Source organism: Podarcis filfolensis (assembly GCF_964270895.1).
Source record: "Podarcis filfolensis genome assembly, chromosome: 1".
Classification (NCBI taxonomy): Eukaryota; Metazoa; Chordata; class Lepidosauria; order Squamata; family Lacertidae; genus Podarcis; species Podarcis filfolensis.
The window spans coordinates 97978845-97996755 of NC_139604.1; the positions used below are offsets into that span (position 1 = coordinate 97978845).

At 41.3% G+C, this 17911-nt stretch overlaps 1 protein-coding gene and 1 long non-coding RNA gene across 2 annotated transcripts in view; one reads left to right on the forward strand and one right to left on the reverse strand.

Moving 5' to 3' along the window:
- DPH6 (diphthamine biosynthesis 6) overlaps positions 1 to 17911 on the forward strand; it is a 242294-nt gene that overhangs the window by 186281 nt on the left and 38102 nt on the right. The window contains exon 14 of the mRNA XM_083614001.1: positions 4902 to 5307. Coding sequence (XP_083470127.1) covers positions 4902 to 5307 — 406 coding nt within the window. The remainder of the gene's footprint in view (positions 1 to 4901; positions 5308 to 17911) is intronic.
- On the reverse strand, positions 8611 to 15840 carry LOC310766704. Its single transcript, XR_014550374.1, has 3 exons — positions 15732 to 15840; positions 14952 to 15086; positions 8611 to 9794 (listed from the first exon to the last, which is right to left on the reverse strand). It is a non-coding gene; the product is annotated as an uncharacterized lncRNA (long non-coding RNA).

Below are 17911 nucleotides of genomic sequence, written 5' to 3' on the forward strand. Positions count from 1 at the left end.
CACTGGAAGGACAGATCGTGAAGCTGAGGCTCCAATACTTTGGCCACCTCATGAGAAGAGAAGACTCCCTGGAAAAGACCCTGATGTTGGGAAAGATGGAGGGCACAAGGAGAAGGGGACGACAGAGGATGAGATGGTTGGATGGTGTTCTTGAAGCTACCAGCATGAGTTTGATCAAACTGCGGGAGGCAGTGGAGGACAGAAGTGCCTGGCGAGCTCTGGTCCATGGGGTCACGAAGAGTCGGACACGACTAAACGACTAAACAACAACAACAATTTGGAAAATAGGTACTAAGGGATCAGTTGGTGGAAGTGCTGATAGTGGTACAAGAAGCTGCAGTGGTAGAACATTCATCTAATAAGATGAAGCAAAATAGTGTCCCAGTTACCTCTCAAGTAATTTTTAGGATCTTCATGTAAAACGAATGGTCATTAATGACAGGATGGTCATACGTTCCAAGCAGATACAGTGGTACCTCGGGTTACAGACACTTCAGGTTACAGACTCCGCTAACCCAGAAGTAGTACCTCGGGTTAAGAACTTTACTTCAGGATGAGAACAGAAATCATGCGGCGGTGGCAGTGGGAGGCCCCATTAGCTAAAGTGGTACCTCAGGTTAAGAACAGTTTCAGGTTAAGAACGGAGCTCCAGAACGAATTACCGTAAGTTCTTAACCTGAGGTACCACTGTATTCAGAAAAAAGGAACTGCTTACTTAATACCAGCCTGAATCTAATTCTGTAGGGTTGTTTATAAATCTGCCAGAGCACTGTTCGTGCGGTTGCCAACTGTAGATAATCAACCAGGGAGGCAGGATTTCTATTGTCTTGCTCCTGGCTACCAGGCAGTGATCCAAAGGTTTAAAAGAGTTTGTGCATATACAACTTGTACATGTAAATTCTGTTCAGATCTTTGGATGAACCCATGGAGCAGCAGTGATGGTGGGTGTGATCCCACTCTTCGTCTCCAGGTGTTGATTAAGAACAGGAATTTTATAGTCCATATGAAACCACTTGCTCGCATATCTCAAATTCAGACTCATTCCGAGTCTCAGAATCATAGAATCTTAAGAGTTGGAAGGAACCCAAGGGTCGTCTAGTCCAACCCCCTGCAATGCAGGGGAGTCTTAAAATAATGTTGAACTATATACTTTTTAATCTAAATTATATCATGCATCTTCCCAGTTTACTGAAGTCTTTTCATATATCGCCCTTTAGTCTAATGCTTGCAGAACCAGAAATGTTTTAAAACACCTGTGAAGATACTGCACAACTGAGGTTTTCACAGACCTCCAGGGAAAGGTTCTTTTGATTCACACTACCTGTGATCTTTTAAAGAAGCAGCCCAAGTTCATATACTGGATATCAGGTGCATAGCCAGTGCCTTTTTTTGGTATTATTATCATGACTGCTCTTGGTGGGTTGTAGCAATTCTGAATGAGATTATTTTCTTTATTTCTTGCAGATTAGCTTGTTCTTTCAATTGTATTGTGAAAACTTCAATAGAAGAAGAAAAAAGATACATATGAGCTAGTTAAGGAAGAAGCTTTATGTGTTGAGGCCCAAGGAAGCAGCTTGGATTGTGCCAAGCAGGCAAATTATTATTATTATTAGTAGTAGTAGTAGTAGTAGTAGTAGTAATCATTTATACACCGCCCATCTGGCTGGGTTTCCCCAGCCCCTCTGGGCGGCTTCCAACCAAATATTAAAAACAATACAGCATCAGACATTTAAAAACTTCCCTAAACAGGGCCGCCTTCAGTTGTCTTTTAAAAGTAAAATAGTTGTTTATTGCCTTGACATCTGCTGGGAAGGCGTTCCACAGGGCAGACGCCACTATCGAGAAGGCCCTCTGCCTGGTTCCCTGTAACCTCACTTCTCGCAGCGAGGGAACCTCTAGCAAACTAGAGAAAGTAATGAGATCAGCCAACCACATTGTACATCAGACATGGCATCTGAATAGTGTTTCATGTAGTCGAGAATGCAATACATAATCTCCTACATGCCAGGGGATGATAATTCATGTTTTGGTCCCAATCAGAACATGAATCCATATAGCTCAGTCTACTCTGACTGGCAGCAGCTAAGGTCTTGAGAGGGAGTCCTTCGCAGCCCTCCTTGAGATGGTTTAAGTAGATATGCTGGGGTAGAAACTTCTATTGTGCTCTACCACTGAGCTCTGGCATCTCTCCCTAAGAAAGGATTGTAACCTTTTCAACAGGTGAAGCTGATAAAAGGCATTCCTGATCAGTGATGCAACCTTAATGCAAGTGTACTTGAGAGCATTTTTGGCCATTGGAATCCAATCAGGCCCAGTCAGCTATCATTTTCTCAGCCTTAGCTGTGCTTGCCTTTTTAAGACCAGAGACCACTGGACCAGGGTGAGAATGGCAGGAGGTGGTGTGGTCACTGTACCCATGCACATCACAATTGCAATCTCTGAACAATGTATTCAGTGTCATTACATTTGCACTGAAGAAAAAGGGGCAGGATTCAAATTCTGCAAAATGCACAGGCAATATCATGAGAACATGAGCACCCATCGCTGTTCTTTCAAGAGCATCATTATGTACATCTGTCAGGCTTGGTACTCATGCCAGCAACATTGGTAGCACTTGCAGCATTTCTTGAGTTACATAATTCTAAGGCATGGCTTGGATAATTTCTGTGTTGAGAGAGACCGAGATACTCAGTAATAAAATAATCTAACAAGATATAGTTGGAAACGGTTTCTCAAACATTTCTCTCTTCTGCAAAATAGCCTCTCTGTTTTTTAAAACAAGTTGGAGGCCATTTGACTAAGAGTTTCTGCAGCACTGGTGGGGGCGAATTAAATTCCTGGAAGCTCCATCACACAAATCCATACTTTAAAGGTTGAGGCCTCCGTAAAATGTGCGCTTACATGAATATGTGGGCGCATGGTGCATGGTCTTTCACTTGCAATGATGATCATTTGTTTGAGTTTGAAATTGTACTTTTGCCTTGGCCTAATTCCTGTGTATTTCTTTCCATATTCTAAATGGCAGTTGAAGGCAAGCAGAAATACAAAGTAATTGATTTAACAACCTAAGACAAGTACAAGAAAGTCAGAAAGTTTTGTCTCAATGCTTGACTTGACCCGAGACAGCTTTTTAAGACTTATTTTCTAAACAGTACCTCAGCACCTTGGGCCAACCAAGTGGCCTTTAAGCCTGAATGAGCATGACTTCTTTTCTCTACCATAAAGCTCCAGTATTCATCTTTTCAAACTGTTCTGCAGTACTGGAAGCAGAATTATATTGACAAGGTTAGAATTCATCTCCTGGAGGGAGAATTCTGTGCTACTGTTAAGTGCTAATATAACATTTATGTGTTGGTACCTTAATAACAGCCCCAGCTTACCTAATGAAACTACTGAAAGCAAACAGTACTACTACTCAGCGAGATTTTATTATGACTGAAGTGACTGCAATTTGAGGCAAATTATCCCTATTTTTGTTCCCATATCAAACACAGACATGCTAAAGAAATTGCTACAAGTTTTGGTGTGGAATTAGACTTCACTATCGTTAATCTAGATGTAAGTGCATTTTTCATGTAAACAGCTCACGAGGGTCAAGCAGCAGAGACTTTGCTGTGGAGGAAAAATGCTTGTCAATAACTTTGTGAGTGAATTTTGAAATAAAGTGTCTGCAACCTGTCATTATTCCTTCCTCTCGAAGTCAAGAGTGAGTGGATGAAAATTGAGCATGTGAATTGAAAGCAGAGTGAGTGTTATGGCCTTATCGACCCCAGGTAAAATTACTGTTTTAACTTGTAATTATTTTTCCATTCAGGGGTCAGACAATGGGCCGTATTTACTATTCTGAACTGCAATGTAAGCAAATTGGTATATCAAAAAGTTGCTACCAATACATGGACAGGCAAAAGGAAGCCTCAGTTTTTAATATTAACATTGCTTAGCATGTGGTTTCTCTCAAGAAATGCAAAAGAAAGTAAAAGGTAGGAATATAAAAGTTAAAAAAAATTGAAGAACAAGATATATGTGTAAATAAATTCCACCTATCCCTAACAGACAGGGCAGCCTCTCATCACTGTGGCAACAGAGGCTGCAAGGCCGTCCTGCTCCTTTGGCTTACAAGAAACTTAGACCCCCAGCAACCCAACACTCACCCCTCCCCTCCACCATAGCCCCTGTGGCTTCCTGCAGCACATCTCAACATGTGCCCACCAGGTTGGATGAGTTATGGGCATTGTGTGAATGAGTTTGTTCCTGTACTCTCAAATCAGGGACCAGCACACAGTCCATCATTATTACTCAAGGTTGCAGTGAGTTCTCCAGGCATGCTGGCAGAGGATTCATCAGCCTTGGAGCCTGCTTTGTCTGGGGATGGAGCTCAGACATCTTGGGACTGGGCAAGATGCCAAGCACTTTCTCTGTAGGGGCAGGCGGAGCATTTAAAAAATAATAAAAAATCTAGAGCTTTTAAATACTCAAGAGTAGTCTTGTCAGATGGCAAGGGTGGCTGCTCATGAGTAACCAGACAGGACTCCGACCTGTCTTTTACAGGTTTTATTTAGGTGCAAACTATTTACAGTGTAGAACCCCAAAGTTCATGTCTGACTCAATCGCTAGCAGAATCCGGGAGTGCCTGTTTCCTGGACCTCCTCCAGCATAAAAGCCTTTTCCTTCTCTCTTTGCGCTCTAGACTTCTGCGCAGGGTGGGCCAGAAGTGGTGCTGAGGCTCCCACCAGCATCCTCTGGTCCTTTCACCTCTTCCCCACTGGAGGTGGGGTTTTCCTCATCACCGGACGAGGAACTGCTTCGCAAGATTTTCGGAGGCTCCCTGTAACACAACTGCTCCTCTGTTTCCCGCCCCAGTTCTGATGGCAGTTCCCTGACAAGTCTCTTTTAATTTCTAGGCAGAAGATGAAGACATGAATAATGATGTGCCTGCAGCATATGGAGAACTGGCTGTGATAGTGGTACCTTCCCTTCCCAGAGCTGCCTCTATTGAATGGCATGTCATTGCAGCAGTAGATGAGGAACAGCAAAGGCAGAAGGTTGTGCTACTGAGGTCACTTGAGAACTTCCAAATTGAATGTGAAGCTGTGCAGTCCTGTCCATCTTGTAGTGCAGCTATTTCCATGTCCTTAAACCTGACTTCACCATCAACATCTACAATCAGCTTAGACAGTGTCCTGCATGACGTGGTGGAAATGTTTAAGCAAGCAGTAGAGAAGATGTCAGGAGATGGTGACACAACTCCTTTGGGTTTTAGAACTTTCTACCGAAAGGATATCATTGATATGGAGGCACTAGAAGCAGGTAAGTTTCTGACTTGTCTACATACATATTTGTAGTCGTCTCAAAAAAATACCAGTTTCCAGAGTTGTAGCCCTGTTTGCCTGTTGCAACAAAAATAGCAAACAGGCTTGTGGCATCTTGAAAACCTAATCAATTTAGTCTCTCTGACCAATTTAACCAAAGCTTTCATGGGCTAAAGCCTGTTTTGTCAGATACACAGAGAGAAATCTGTATGTGTACTGAATGGCAATTAGATGAAAAAGTACAGTAATACAATAACTGAACTAGAACTTAAATGCATAGTAAATAGGCCTAGCAACGCTTTACAGCAGCAGCTTGGTAGTAATTTACTCGGCGCATCAGAGATGAATGTGTAAACAATACCTGTAGCTTGTGGTGAACCAATAATGGGCCAGTACTCACATAAAAAAATACTTTTTGACAAATCTGACACCAGAAGCTTATTCACCATAAATCTTGTTGCCTGTGGCTTGCTCATACTTCTGACCTTTTCTCATGGAATATTGAAATGTGAAAGATCCATCATATCAGGTCTTCATTTGTGCCAGGGCATAATAGCTTAGCTCCACAAACAGGCTCAGCCAAACATCCCATTTAAAGTGGGCTTTTGGAAACATTTAGAGTGTTTCAAATGCTTGGTATTTAATCACAGATTTATTTTGGATTTTGGCTAAAATACAATATATAAAAAAGAAAGAAATCGGACCCATTTTGTGGTTTTAGATTTTTGATGATAGTACAGAAAACTTGCTCATTGAATTGGAAGAAGCTGCCCAAGGACTTCAGTGATGATGCCACCCTAAGACTGTACGCTAAACAGCCTCGGCCCAGTATACCTGAAGGAGTGTCTCCACCCCCATCGTTCTGCCCAGACACTGAGGTCCAACGCCGAGGGCCTTCTGGTGGGTCCCTCACAGCGAGAAGTGAGGTTGCAGGGAACCAGGCAGAGGGCCTTCTCGGTAGTGGTGCCCGCCCTGTGGAACACCCTCCCATCAGATGTCAAAGAAATAAACAACTATCTAACTTTTCGAAGACATCTGAAGGAAGCCCTGTTTAGGGAAGCTTTTAGTATTTGATGAATTATTGTATTTTAAGATTTTGTTGGGAGCCGCCCAGAGTGGCTGGGGAAACCCAGCCAGATGGGCGGGGTATAAATTATTATTATTATTAGTAGTAGTAGTAGTAGTATAGTTATCAGACATGTGTCAAGAAACAACAGTTGCCGTGTCATTGTAGTCCCCCCCCAAATCTTTGGTTTCAGAGGATAAAGGTAGCAGGAGGGCTACCAGAAGATAAGATCAGCAAACCACAACCCTAATGTCCATGCTATACTTCATGTATGTGTATGCAACAGTTAACTGGATCAGGATCACTGCTTGTAATAAAGTTTAGTGGCAGTTAGAGAAAATTACTACTAAACACATGAAAGGGTGAGACTCAACATCATGCATAGTGAGCTAATGAGTAGAAATTCTGTTAGAGAAAGGAGACAAGTTCTGTGTGAAGAATTTGCTTCCACAGACATAATCCTTTAAGATTGGTAGTAGCTCAGAATATAATGGAGAGTTTCTTATCCCATGATATGGGGGGGGGGGGAATGGTGTGTTCTTTCTTGTGGAGAGAGAAGATGAGCATGTAGGAACAAGTATTTTGGGCAGAATAACCATGATCTTCATAATGCTATCATTCATAAGTCATTAGCTGGACACTGGAAAATTCTTCCCATTAATTCCCCTGCTTGTATGTGTGATAGCAGGTTTGAGAAACCCACAAAGTGGTCCAGCATGGATCCACCACTTGGATCTGTTGCTGTAGAAAGAATCCTCTTACACCTATATGCCAGGGCTGCAAAATAGCTGCAGATCTCATTTTATTCTTACAAAAGCTAGCAGAGTTTTGTCATTGTCTTTGTGAGTAGAGATCAGGCTTCCATTGGTGACTCACATATGCGCAAACATTTTTAAAAAGATATTTGCAAAACTCAACTGATCCATATTAATTAGCTGACATAAATGTTAGCCCTCAAAGATTGTACTGTCCTATTTTTTTAAACCTAACCTGCAGCACTATTCAAAGGAAATTCAAGTTGACATTGCTTAATAGATTTAAAATATAAAAATAGAAAGCGATAAAAGTGTGGCATAGAATAAGCACAGCTAATGCACGAAGCAAGGAATGAACATATAGCCTGACAGAATATTATTTATTGTGCAGTGCTTTGTTTAAGAGCTGATAGAACATGCATCTAGCTTGCAAATTGTGTTATCATCTTTTCTCTTGCAAATCCCAAATGTTTCAAGAGATGTATAATGGTTCTGATAATAAGCTATATAGTTTTTTTCTTACATTTGACAATAGGTTTTTCTTTTTAAAAATGTAAGTATACAAGGAAGAAAGATTAGTTTGCAGTAGTTCTAAGGGTATGAATAGGTAAACTTGATGCTGTAAATTTGTTCTATCTGGGGCAGCTAAATTTTGTTTATTTAAAACATTTATTATTTGCTCTCCTGTACGGCAGCAGTCCCAGAGAGGGGTACGTTAAAAAGTTCAAATACAATGCGTATGATGGAAAGAAAACCAATGCAATAATAAACCAATGACTCAGACATTAATGTTCAGCAAACACACAGGTGAAAAGGTATATCAGATGCATCTAGGAGTTCCACAGCCTGGGTGCTATTACGGAGAAGGCCCTCAGTAATGACATAAGAGCATAAGAATCTTGCTGGGTTAGGCCAAAGGCCCATCTAATCCCACAACTTGTTATCACAGCAGTAGCGCTCTTCCCTCCTGTGGCTGGCATTCAGAAGTCTGCTGGGAGAATTCAACATAGTGCTACAGCAATCATTACATAAGTGAAAGCACTACAGTTTGCCAGGCAGAGTAAATCACTCCTCTCTGTTGGGATATTCCATTCCACCTTAAGGTAAAGGCATGAGACTGTTGTGTGTCACATGTCTGTTTACACTCCAGCACAGCTTGCTGGGAACTACCGTTTGTGTATAGCTTTTGCTTACGCTGCTTGCTTTGGACCTGAAGGGGAGAAGACATGTTTTTCCTTTTGTCCTGATGTATGCTGAATAAATATGCTCAACACAGCCTCTCCCTGCCACTTCTGTTGCGCAGCGTTATTTACTCTGCTGAGTGTGCGTGCCCAGCTTCTGAAGGCTTCTCAAGCTAGGGTCACGGTTTCACGCTGATCCAAGGATTGGAGATCGTCCGGCACACTGGCCAGTGGGCCTGCCAATTGCCCCTGATTCCTTGGCTGCATCCCAACACTCTCCTCCCCCATGAGCTGCTCTGGGGGTTCTCCCAACCCCTCCCCGCAAGCCAATTCCAAGGTGCAGGTGGAGGGGAGGGAGCTAAAGCCACATTGCTCTAGTCAAAGTCATTGCACAGGCTTCAACTAGTGGGACTCATTAGTTGAATCCGGCACACTGCCGGAAGTGGAAGTAGAACACAGCGATCTTGGCTGGTAGCCATGATACCCTTACCCTTCATCAATTTGTCAAATCCTCTTTGGAAGCATTCCAAAATTGTGGCTATCACTATGTCTTGAGGGAGCAAATTCCATTGTTGAACTGTGTACAGATGGTGACCCATTTTGCGCATGTCCAGTTGATGCGCCACCGCTGACGCATAGGTTCTTTTGGGCTCAGAAGATGGCAGGGCAGGGCGGGCTTATGTGTGCTCCGTTGACGCACGTGGGGGCCAAAAATGTACTGTTGCCAGCTGTAGTGTGTGGAAAAGCGATTTCTCTGTACTAAATCTCCATCACTCAGTTTTATTGGATGGCTCTGAGTTCTAGTATCCACTTCATGCAAAATCATACATCTCTCTCATGTCTCCCTTACTCACCTTTTTATAAATGAAAAAGGCCCAGATGTTGTAACCTTTCCTCCTTCCTTACTTTACCATTTTGGTGACTCCCACATAATCAATTTCAGATGGTTATGGTGCTCCCCGTAGATCTTAATGCATGGGCAGGTCTATATGAGTGAAGGTGCTCCAGGCCCCAAGTTGTACATGGCTCTGTAAGTCAACATAAGCACCTTGGACTTAGTCTGTAGCAAACTGGCAGCCAGTTTTCAGAATTGGTGCTAATGTATTCCTGGTAGGCTGCATCATATAGCAGCCCCACCAGTGCATTTTGTGCTGACTGCATCTTCCAGACCAGCTTTAAGAGCAACCCTGCATGGATCATATTACAGGAATCCAGTGCAGTGTGACCAGGCTATTAACAGTCATAGCATGAAAACCAGCTAGAGCTGATGGAAGGTGACCTTAGCCATAGGGGCCACGAGTCACCTGCAACAGTTCTGGATCTAACAGCATTCTCAAAATACATACCTATTCTTTCAGGAGAACAGGTATCCTGCCCAATTCCCAGATTTGTGAATCTTCCCAGAATTTAATCTCAGGGTTTTTTTGGTCCTTATCAGGCCTCTCACTGCATCCAGACACGTCTAGAATCTGCACAACCTCACCTATAGCAGATAATACAGAGAAATAGATATGTATTGTGCCACAACAGCCAAAGGTATTCAAGCGATTGATATATTGGTGGCACATATCCAGGAATATGTCAGTATTGTTCAAATTAAGCCTTTGAATTCATTATAACATGACCTTAAAACAATTTTCAGAAATCTTCTGTTAAAAAAAACAGGATCCTAGGTTAGAAAATCAAGGTAGAACCTTCATGTCAGAGCTTTTTTGCATATTCCCTTGAAAACCCCTTTCTAAGTAATTTTTAAATGATATTTATATATTTATATTATTACTTCCAAACCTTTTTACTGCCTGCTTTATATTTAGATGGTGTAAATTGCTTTTATGTTAATTTAACATCAACACTTCTGATTTTATTTTTTCCTGTTTCTACTTTATATGTTTCATGCTAATTCGGCTTGAAAATAAAATTTAAAAGATTAGCTGTTTACCATGTTGGGTCTTAAATAGGGTGGATTTTTCATTCTGGCATTATTTCAAGCCTTGCTTAGGTTTGTCCTTAGTTTAGGGGCCAAATCACACAACCACTTCATTGCATGATGGCTTTGCAATGGTTTGACTTTTGTAATGTGTTCTGCTTTACCGATTGGATGCCATATTCAGAAAATCAGTCATATGTCTGAGACCGTGCCCAAGTCCCCATGTTAAATCTCTGGAATTGCCAGGTAGTGCTGGGAAAGATTCTTGTCTGGAAGCCTGGAAAGCAGCTGCCAGTCATTGTATGGAGTCAGCCAAGATGCTATGGACTACAATTCCCATCAGTCAGAGCCAGCACTTCCATTGGTCAGGGATTATGGATATTGTGGTCCACAAGATCTTTCAGGTGCCATTTTAGCTGCTTTAGTATAGGCAATACTGAATTAGATGGATCAATGGGCTGACTTCTATGTTCCATGTGCTATTTATTTATTTTACAGTATATTGTGCCTTACCCCTTAAGTTAGGTAGAGCCTATAGTATTTTGAGCATGTTATTTCCTTATCCTGTCTATAGCAATTCCAAGAAAGCTTTCTATAGCCCTGCTTTTCAACAGTCTCTGCTGGAAATTGGAACAAAGACATACACCAGTTAACAACAAAAAAATGATAAGAGCTTTAGTAGCCATTTTGGTCCCACAAAGCAAGAAATCTGAAGCAAGTGAAACAATGATGCTCATTTTAACCAAACAGAAACCTTAAATTGGGTTCAGATGTGTATATGTTTCAATGTTGCATTAATATTTACCTAGACGTGACTGATGTCTTACAGCAAAATATCTCAAAGTAAGTTATTGATGCACGGTTAATTAGATTAGTTAGATTTTCCTGATATAAGATTGAAATACAAAAATATTTTTTGATCTATTCTTGTTCTTTGATCTGTATCCACCCCTGAAGACGTAGGCAAATTCCTGCCGCTCTTCTCTTCAATGCACACATGAAGGGGAAAGAAAGATGCTTTGCTTAAGTAGTAGAACTTGAAGTTATCAGGGGCGGGGAAAAGGAAACTCTGCCGCAAATCTCAAATGAGCTGCTAATTAAAAGCATGTATTTTCCCCTCTTTTGTCACAAAGAATTTCCATGTTCATTTAGGCAAGTCCAAGTAAATTAGAGCGGCCCATTGCAGCTGACAAAGTAAGATGAGAGCTGAAAATATGTGCTCTCCATGTGTTGTAACAGATTACGTGGTAGTATTATAGCCAATGTTATTGATGTCAGGAGAAGCTAAAGGTTTGTGATGCAAATGTGAGAAAGATAGCTTTCTGTCAGCCTAAGATGAAATGTAAAGTTTTATTGAACCAAGTGTGGTCCTGATGGTGAACTTCTCTGAGGCAATCCCTCATAACATATGAGAGCATTATAGGCACCGTGCTGAGACCACAGGATGTGTCGGAAGCAGGGGGATTAGATTAAGCTGACATATATACTTAGTAGGATGCTGTTACGCCTTTAGAAGGCTTTAGCATAAATTCTGACCATTTTTTTCCATATTCTCATTTCCATAGCACATTAATATAAATAAGTTTGAGATGATTTGCCTGTACCATCCAGACAACTAGGTTATTCCTCAGCATGTGAACATTCTCACTATTAAGACTTTGCGAGCCTCGTTCGTACAAAGTATGCAAAAATGTCTCTGAATATTTAACAGGGATTGAAAGAAATCTCTCGTTACATAATCCTTAAAAAAAGAGAAACAAATCACAAGAATAGGAGCAGATACTAGGCAACATAATAAAATGGCTATCTATTCTTCGATCTGATTTATCACCATGCACCACTGTGAAATCATCTGCAGAGTAACAGAACCTTAAAAGGAGTACTTCATACGTAAGATGAGGTAAAGCAAATAGAACAGATCTTAAAACTCAGCAACAATACCAGCTCAATGCCATTCTATAGAAGGCATCATTTTTATAAGGTCTAATAATACGTTCCCCAAATGCCCAAAATCAGGGTTTGGGAAATCTCTAGAGGAATTCCGTCGTTGAAGGCAGTCATAAAGAGAGCCCATCTCTATGTCTCTATACTAGTTCATAAACTCAAGAGGATACTTGCACACAATCTTAACAAGTGTAATAAGCCTTGGGAATTTCTAGGGTAGATTCTAGTCTCATTTGCACATAACACTATGCTATGATTTGCTGAACAGACAAGAATCAACCTTGTGAGTGAGCACAGCTCCCTTCACCTAATGCTGGTTTTGTTTTCTCATCATTTTTGCCCCACTCCTCTCTAACAGGGTGAGTGTCTGGGGCAGGTTGCCTAAATAAATCAGGATTAATAGAGAACAGTGGGTTTGGGCATTATAAGAAACCATAGTTAATGCAAGCCAAGATTTGTAAGCCAGCTTCAAACCATGGCTTCATATTCTGTTTTGTTGGCTGCAAAACAAACCGTAGTTAATTGGCCATGGTGGGTTCAACATACAAACAGACCGCATAAACAAACTGAGGTTTAGTGTTATATGAGAACTCAGTTCACACTTTACTCTAAACCTTGGTTCAGAAACCAGATTCAGACATCATTGTTTGAAATGGATTTGCCAGTCTTGCTTTGTGCCAACTGTGGTTTGGTATGATATCTGAATTGATAAACTAGAGTTAGAGCCAGGTTTGCTCTATTTCCAGATGCCGCTGGAGACTAGAATGCCTATATATTCGGAAGATGGTGTGAAACCATGGGACTGAGCTACTGCTATATATCCAGTATCAAAATGTGGTCCTACCTGAGAGGAGGATTTTTATGATTTACTGTACCCTGGGTGAAAACATTTTTTCAGGCTAAGATTAAATTGGGGTCCTGATCCAGCATTTGCATTGCATGTTCAAATGCTTGGCAATAGAAAACCTTTATATGTTCCTATGCTGTGTTATCCCTTCTAATATAACATGAAACCTGAAAAAGTGCACACACACAGAGAGGGTTTATCCCACTGTGCCATCATCGGATATGAAGATGAGATCCATGTTGAACACACCTTTAAATGAGCATTACACCATTACTTAGAACTGTTTTATAAAGGGTTTCTAAGTCCCACAAAAAAGTGGATTGATTCATTTTAAAGAAATATTTCCAGAAACAATCCTGCTGGTGGTTAAACAAAATGTCTTGGAAAATGTTCTGCGCTGTTATTGATGTGAAGACTCTGGTTTAAAAATAAAAAATAGTATTAGCACTGAAACCTCTAATTCAGAGTTCACATCCCAAACAAGTCCTTTCCAATTATAACCTGAGATATTTTTTGTGAGAAAAATTTATCACTTTTGATCTTCTTATGGCTTCCTCTTAGCCACAAAAATGATTGAATGGGGAAAAAACCCTCAAGGTTACAGAAACTCAGCCTTGAATAAAAATAATATCTTGCCTCTAGCTTACTTGGCCTTTAAAAATACACTTTTTGGTTCTAGCCCTTACGCATTACTGAACCAGGTGATCAAGGTCGGAAAAAGGATACTGAAGTAGATAGATCCTGTGTCTAATTTAGTCCTAAAAAAAAGCATCCCCCCCCCCAATCTCCCATCACTCAGATTGATTTATCTCTGCCTTTTGTGCAGCCTGCGATGACACATTCCTGTGGCACCTTATCTATGGAAAGATTTTCTTGAAAAGATTTTCTTAAATTCAGTGTTCTTTTCGTATGTTGCAGTTTGTGTTCCTTGCCAATACTGGCAGTCCCTACTCCCCAAACACTACAGCTTCTTCGGTCCCATCAGCTGTATAAGCAGTAAATGTCTTTATCCCTTCAGTTCTGGTGTAGTGGTTAAGAGCAGTGGACTTGTAATCTGGTGAACCGGGTTCAATTCCCTGCTCCTCCACATGCAGCTGCTGGGTGACCTTGGGCTAGTCACACTACTCTGAAGTCTCTAAGCCCCACTTGCCTCACAGAGTGTTTGTTGTGGGGGAGGAAGGGAAAGGAGATTGTTAGCTGCTTTGAGACTCCTTAGGGTAGTGATAAAGCGGGGTATCAAATCCAAACTCTTCTTCTTCTCTTCTTCTTAAAAATAATTAATTTCAGACCCATCCTGTGGGAGGTCAGGAGAGTTCTCAAGGCCCTGTTCACCAGTGGCAGTGGCCTGCCCCTCCTCTGCTGCTAAACACTTGAGCAAAAGCCAGATAACAGCTCTTACTTTCCAGCTAGGCCTCAGAAGTCACAAAACAGAAAATGACAAAATGGAATGAAAGCAGGGATTTGATGCCTATAATATCTTTGTGTGCACCCAACATTTTTTTTGCTCAAAATGCCACCCAGAAAGTTGAGAGGCATCTGAAAATACTTTTATCTGGGAGACCTTTTATCTGGGACATTTACTCTTGTCCAAACAGCCAACCCCCTAGAAAATGCACTAAAGTAAAGGCACTCTCAGTGCAGTAGTAGGACCGCTCTGATATCAGACACCACTATCCTAATGCGCTTCCTGTGCCCTTTTCACATATTGAAAATTATGAACAAAAAATACCAAATGAGACCATGCTGTAGATTTCAAACTCTCACTGTTTGGTGCACACGTTGCCAATTAGTTAGTTTAAAGGGGTTTTAGGCCCAGTGTTAGTACGGAAACTGCTTTGATCACCCTGTGTGATTATCTCTGTTGGGAGAGAGATGGGGGGCGGGAATATGTCCCTGTTAATTCTCCCAGCAGCTTACCATACCATCAACCATGATGTCCTTCTGTGGCAGCTGTCAGAGTTGAGGTTGGATGGTTCCAGTCCTTCTTGGATGGTCGTTTTCAGAGGGTGATGCTTGGGGAGTGTCCTTAGGCCCCACGGAGCCTTCAATGTGGGGTTCTGTGGGGGATAAATTTTATCCTTTATGTTGTTCAGCATCTAGATGAAAACATTGAGTGGGGTCATCTGGAGACTGGGAGTACCTTGTCTGCAATATGCTGGTGACACACAGCTCTGTTTCTCATTTACATCTGCAGGTGTGGCAGTGGATGTTCTGGACCGATATGTTGCCTCAGTAATGGACTGGATGAGAGCCAGTGCACTGAAGCTCAGTCCAGATAAGGCACTGTTAGTGGGTGTCTTCCTAGACTGAATAGATAGGAAGCGATCTGCTCTTGACAGGGTTACACTGCCTATAAAGGAGCAGGTACATAGTTTAGGGATACTTCTGGGCCCATTGCTATCACTGGAGACTCAGCTTTGCCCCTATCTGGATGGGGATAGCTTAAATTTTGTTGTCTATGCTCTGGTAACCTCTAGGATAGATTACTGCAATGCATTATAAGAAAGACTGAATACAATTCAGAAACTGCAGCTGGTCAGAATTCCATGGCCAGGTTGCTCACTAATCCTGGCCTGACTGCACTGCCTACCAATTAGTTTCTGAACCCAATTAAAAGTGTCGGTCTTCACTTATAAAGTATTATGCAGCTCAGGACCCTGATACCTAAAGGACCGCCTCTCCTTATATGAACCGACTCATACCCTGCAGTATTGTCTGAGGCCCTTCTTCATACGCCCCCTTCATGGGTGGTCTAGAGGGTGGCAGCATAAGAAGGGGACTTTTCAGTGGTGGCTCCCTGCTTGTGGAATGTTCTCCCCAGGGAGGTTTGCCTGATGCCATTGTTACATATTTTTAGGCATCTGGCAAAAAAAAATCGTTTTTTGTCAGGCCTTTAGCTTTTAATTATCTATGTCCTTTTTGCGTAATGGGGTGTTTGAATTGCCGTGGCAAAAAAAAAGCAACTAATAAATTTAATTAATAATTATTATAATAATAGTTATAGTTTACATAAATTAAAATACACCAGAAGATTTTATATTTGACTAATTGCACCTTATTAGTTTTCACAATGTTCACAGAAGAGGGCACAAGTATTAATGTGAGTATTAATGTAATCCTGCCCGTGTCTACTCAGACGTAAGTCCATGTTCAATGTGGGTTACACCCAGGTGAGTTTGGTTTGCATCCTGAGAGAAAGAAAGTCCAAAGAAGTGTCAGTGCTAAAATGAACTTTAAAAACTGATCCAACCAAAGTTAAAGCATTTTAATCTGTTTAAATGAGAGTGAATGGCAACAGAATACAATATATGTCTCTTTGAAAATAAGTAAGGCGATGAACTCATTATGGGACTTATTCCCAGGAAATTGTGTATAGTATTCCATACTGAATCACATCTTCACTCTCCCATTGACATCAACAGGACTTAACTTTGGCTTTGTTGTGTTTTGTGATTTTCTCCAAAGCCCTTGTAATTTAGGCTGAATGGAAACACCATGGACCTCAATGCCAAATGTACAGAGGTGGAAATTTCATTTTAATTCCTTGGGCTTCCTGTTAAGGAAAATACAAAAAGTGCCAAATGTAATAGCTCAGGCAGCAGAACTTTGCTGCTGTTCCAAAAAAATAAATAACTAATAGCTGGCAAAATTGGTACTTGAGGAAAGGAATAAAATTATGATACCTGTAACCAATTAGGGAACAGTGCCTTGATTCACTGCGGTGTGCTGTAATGACATTTTAAAAGGGTACATGTGGATAGACTGGGCTCCTTGCCACAGAAGAGGCTTAGAAACCCTGCCAATACCATGCCCATTCAGAAACCTATATGTGGAATGGTGGTTAATAGAATGGCAATTTGTATTATTTACCTTATTCTTCAGTTATACAGTGGTACCTCAGGTTAAGAACTTAATTTGTGCTGGAGGTCTGTTCTTAACCTGAAACTGTTCTTAAGCACCACTTTAGCTAATGGGGCCTCCCGCTGCCCCCGCTTGATTCCTGTTCTCATCCTGAAGCAAAGTTCTTAACCCGAGGTACTATTTCTGGGTTAGCAGAGTCTGTAACCTGAAGTGTCTGTAACCTGAAGTGTATGTAACCTGAGGTACCACTGTACTGCTATAATGCCATCTTAGGACTCCTCACTTTTTCCCCCTTCCAGAAGTTCTACCTCTCTATAAAGGAATGTGAAAATGTAATATGGAACTACAGCAGAGGGCATTTCTCCACCAGAGCACTGATATGGGTAGGGCAGCTGTGGGCAACCGTTGACTTTCCAGATGTAGTTCCCACCAGGCCCTGTCAGCATCACCAGTAGTCAGAGATTATGTGTGTTCTCCAGCGATGTATGGGAGGCTACCAATTTCCGACCTCAGTATAGAACAAATCACACAATTTCATGTTCTTGTTTTCAGGAACTCTGTCGAAATAATTTATCTGCTTCCTTGTTGCTATTTATTTTGGCAATTTTTAATAGCCATCCCCACAGGCATGTGTGCATATACCCCCTTTTTCTGTGTACTTTGGGGCCTGTTTGAGTCATTTTTCGTTTAGTGACCTCTGTTCTTTCTTTAAGCATCTTTGCTTTCCAGATGTATCCAACTGCCGTATGCTGTTCAGGGTAAAAGATCAGATGCCATAGCTGAAAAATGGACACGCATACATGTCTCAGAAGTTGAGAGGACTACAGAGTCTTAAAAATAAACAGCTTGGGATTTGGGATTTTAGATGAAATAGACACCTTGCTCAGTTGCTCCTTGATCAGATTAGCTTGAGTTTAGGCCATTTATTCTTGTTCTAGTAGCATGTTGCTGATAAAAGCTGTTCAGAAATTATTGCTAGCTGCTGCTGTGTCCTCATGTTACATGTTTTATTATTAGTGCA